The sequence below is a fragment of the Egretta garzetta genome, unplaced genomic scaffold, assembly GCF_000687185.1.
Source record: "Egretta garzetta isolate BGI_Z169 unplaced genomic scaffold, ASM68718v1 scaffold101, whole genome shotgun sequence".
Lineage (NCBI taxonomy): Eukaryota > Metazoa > Chordata > Aves > Pelecaniformes > Ardeidae > Egretta > Egretta garzetta.
This window is the reverse complement of record NW_009258666.1, coordinates 627,824-631,181: the sequence shown is the minus strand read 5'-3', so window position 1 is coordinate 631,181 and position 3,358 is coordinate 627,824. Positions and strand designations below refer to the sequence as shown.

The 3,358-nt window shown below is 61.4% G+C and overlaps 1 protein-coding gene across 1 annotated transcript in view; it reads left to right on the top strand.

Annotated features, from left to right (window-relative positions):
* The window catches only part of EXTL1 (exostosin like glycosyltransferase 1), a 7,479-nt gene continuing 4,121 nt past the window's right edge, over positions 1–3,358 (top strand). Inside the window, exons 1-2 of the mRNA XM_035904020.1 lie at positions 1–38; positions 309–1,591. Of these exons, the coding sequence (XP_035759913.1) occupies positions 657–1,591 (935 nt within the window). The 5' untranslated portion in view covers positions 1–38; positions 309–656. The remainder of the gene's footprint in view (positions 39–308; positions 1,592–3,358) is intronic.

Sequence of the window (3,358 nt, the reverse complement as noted above, 5' to 3'; positions counted from 1 at the left end):
GCGGCCCGAAAGCCGCGCGGAGCTGCGTGTCCCCAAAGGTAACGGGGGGACCGGGCTTGGAGGTGTGGAGGGAGCAGGCTGGGGAGAGACAGGGGCTTTGGGGGGATTTATTCCCAGGAATGGGTCTGGGAAGGGGGGGTCCCTCCGCGGGGATGTGGGGAGCCGCTTGCAGTGAGGTCCCAGCACAGGCAGCCTGCATCCCTGTGCTGCTGAGCGACGGCTGGGAGCTGCCCTTCGCCGAGGCCATCGACTGGGGCAAAGCCGCTGTCGTGGGCAACGGTGACGGTGTGACCTCTCCCCTTCCCCAGGGATTTGAAGCCGAGCCAAGCGGCGATGGAAATGTCATTGTCACGGCACAGGGGCCCGGCAAAGTAAACGCTGCGTTGGAGGGAAGGGAGCAGGACGCTGCTGCACCGAGCTCCGCTCCGCAGCCAGAGAGCGGGACAGCCCCAAAAAGGCAGCGCAGCCCTGGTCGGTGGGGGCAGCAAGAGGACCGTGGGGTTCATCCACGCTCCCACGGGCCACAAGGGCCACGAGACAGTACCTGGGGACGGGGAGCCGTCCCACCGCCCACCTGGGGTTCGGGACGTTGGCCTTTCAACCGGACTCCGGTGCCCATCCGAGCCCGATGAGGAGCCGGGGCAGCGCGTGAACCTATGCAGACCAGGAAGAAATACATTTTCCTGACTTTACTTGCCTCTTGGCTCCTGCTTTTCTTCTTTGGAGGAGACCAGCTGCGCCGTTTTGCTTTCTTTTCTGGGAGGAAAGCCGAAGTCCGGAGGAACTGGCCCCGCTGGACGGATCAGTCCCTCCTCAAAAGCTTTGCAGACCCCGAGGAGCTCGAGAATGATGGGGACCCCTTGCTGCCATCACCCCGGGCACAGCAGGCGGCACGGCTGAGCGTCTACAAGAACAGCAGATGCCGGATGGAAACCTGCTTTGACTTCTCCAGGTGCGAGAAGCACGGCTTCAAAGTCTTCACGTACCCCCGGGAGAGGGACCAGCCCCTCTCAGAGAGTTATGGCAAAATCCTCACCTCCATCGAGCGTTCTCGCTACTACACCCCGAACCCTGAGGAAGCCTGCCTCTTCATCCTCAGCATCGACACGCTGGACCGCGACCATCTCTCGCGTCAATACGTCCGTAACGTCGATGAGAAAATCCGCAGCTTCCCGCTCTGGAATGGTGGCCGTAACCACCTCATCTTCAACCTCTACTCGGGCACCTGGCCCAATTACACCGAGGACCTGGGCTTTGACATTGGCCAGGCCATCCTGGCCAAAGCCAGCTTCTACACCGAGAGCTTCAGGCCCGGCTTTGACATCTCCATCCCTCTCTTCTCCAAGGACCACCCGCAGCGGGGCGGGGAGAGGGGGTGGTTGTATCAGGACTCGATCCACCCGAAAAAAAAATACTTGTTGGTGTTCAAGGGGAAGCGGTACCTGACCGGCATCGGCTCCGGCACCAGGAACGCGCTGCACCACATCCACAACGGGAAGGACATCATCTCGCTCACCACCTGCAAGCACGGCAAGGACTGGGAGAAGCACAAGGACACGCGCTGCGACAAGGATAACGTCGACTATGAAAAGTGAGTTGGAGATGGGGTGGGAGAGGGGAATCTGGTGGGGGGAACACTCTGCAAATGTTCTTGCCCCGCTGCAGGGTACAGCCGTGCCCGTCTGTGGTGGCTGGACCTCCAGAGGTGGGGAGAGAGGAAAGTTTTGGGCTCTCCCAAAATAGAAGAGGGTTTCATTTCCATAGTGGGGAGCGAGGCGCTGGTTGTTCAGGGCTTTCCTGTTCTGTATTAAAGTTCGAGTAATCTGGCGAGAGCGGCTCTTATCTGCAATCACCGCGGCTGCTTCTAATACGATTTCCCTTTTTCCTAACGCTGATGAATGATGCTTTTCTTCTCCCCCCTCCTGCCCTCCCCTAACATAAATGTTTATCTTGGAGATGAGCCCAAAACATCCCCCCCCCCTCACTGGCTCTACTAAAAATCCCGCAAAATTGGCGGGTTCTTGGGCATCCCGGTGTAGGCAGCCCTGAGATCATGGTGGGGCTGGCTGGGGGTTCCCCTGTGTCCCCCCTCACAAATGGGGATGGCAGCAGCAGTGTGTGATGGACCTTAGCAGAAAAACTGGGGAGACAAAGTTCTGTGAGTTTGGCAGGCTCCATGCTGCGGGGACGCACGCCAACTCCTCACCTCCCCATCCTGCTGCTCAGGACCTGTCGCCAGCTGCTTGCTCCAGGGCCCGTAAGCACAGACCCCATCCTGCTGGTGATGGGCAGGTCCCCGTCCCACTGCCTGGGGACATCCCGCAGCCACCCGGCCGGAGAGCAGATGGGGAGAGGCCACGCTGGGCATCATCCTCAAAGCGTCTTAGGAGGTGCCGAGAGGTAAAAGTGGAGCTGGGGTGCTGCAGGCACCGGGATTAGCCGGGTTTTGGGGCAGCTTGGGCACCACGTGGCCCTGTCCGACAGGTGCCACCAGCCCGGCAAGGTCAGCCCCTGCAGCAGAGGCTTTTAGGGGATGGGGCATTGAAGGATGGTGGGGGACACCATGGGCTGGTGGGATGGGAGGACCAAGGTCAGCCCCATGCTGTGCCAAGGGACGGTGGGATGGGAAATCCCCCTCCCTCCAGGCCCAGGTAATCCCCTAATGCTGTTTGTAAGTACAGGGAGATTTACACCTCGCCTGGGAGGGCTTTAGGCAGCAGATAGATGGGGAACACATGGTGCAGGGCAGCGTGCTCCTGCGTGACCCCAAGCCCCCGCCATCCTGCTTGTCCCCATGGGACACCCGGGCAAAAAGCCATCGGCCCCTCCATCGTGCAAGGCCAGCTCTGCCTGACCTCAGGCAGGGGATTTATGCCCTCCTGCCCCAGGAGATGTCCCCAGACGTGGAGCTGGGACAGTGGCAGAGTGGCGATGGGGACAGGCCAGCGGGGAGGGGATGCATCACAGTCAGCAAAGTGAGACCCCAGCTGCCCCAGTGCACTGGGGACATCCCCGTTTGCTTGGGGCGGTGGGTGCCGGCATGGCGGAGGGCAGCACGGGGAGCAGAGGAAGGCCTTGCTGGGGGCTCCATCATCCTCCTCGCGCCCAGTGGGCTGCCTGAAACAAACCAGTCCTGTCCCCGGATAAAGAGCGGCTTGTAGCAGCACCGCGGGCTGGCCCTGCTGCAGGCTGCCCCCGGTATAAAGCAATCAAAGTGGGTTGGGAAAGGCTCTCTGGAGCCGACAGGTCCCCCGGCGGCACCGTGCCTGGCCGGAGCCATGGAGGGGCCGGGCGGAGGGAGCGTGGCGGGCGGCCATCCCAGCTCCTAACAAAACAAGGAAGCCCTGACGGCGTGATT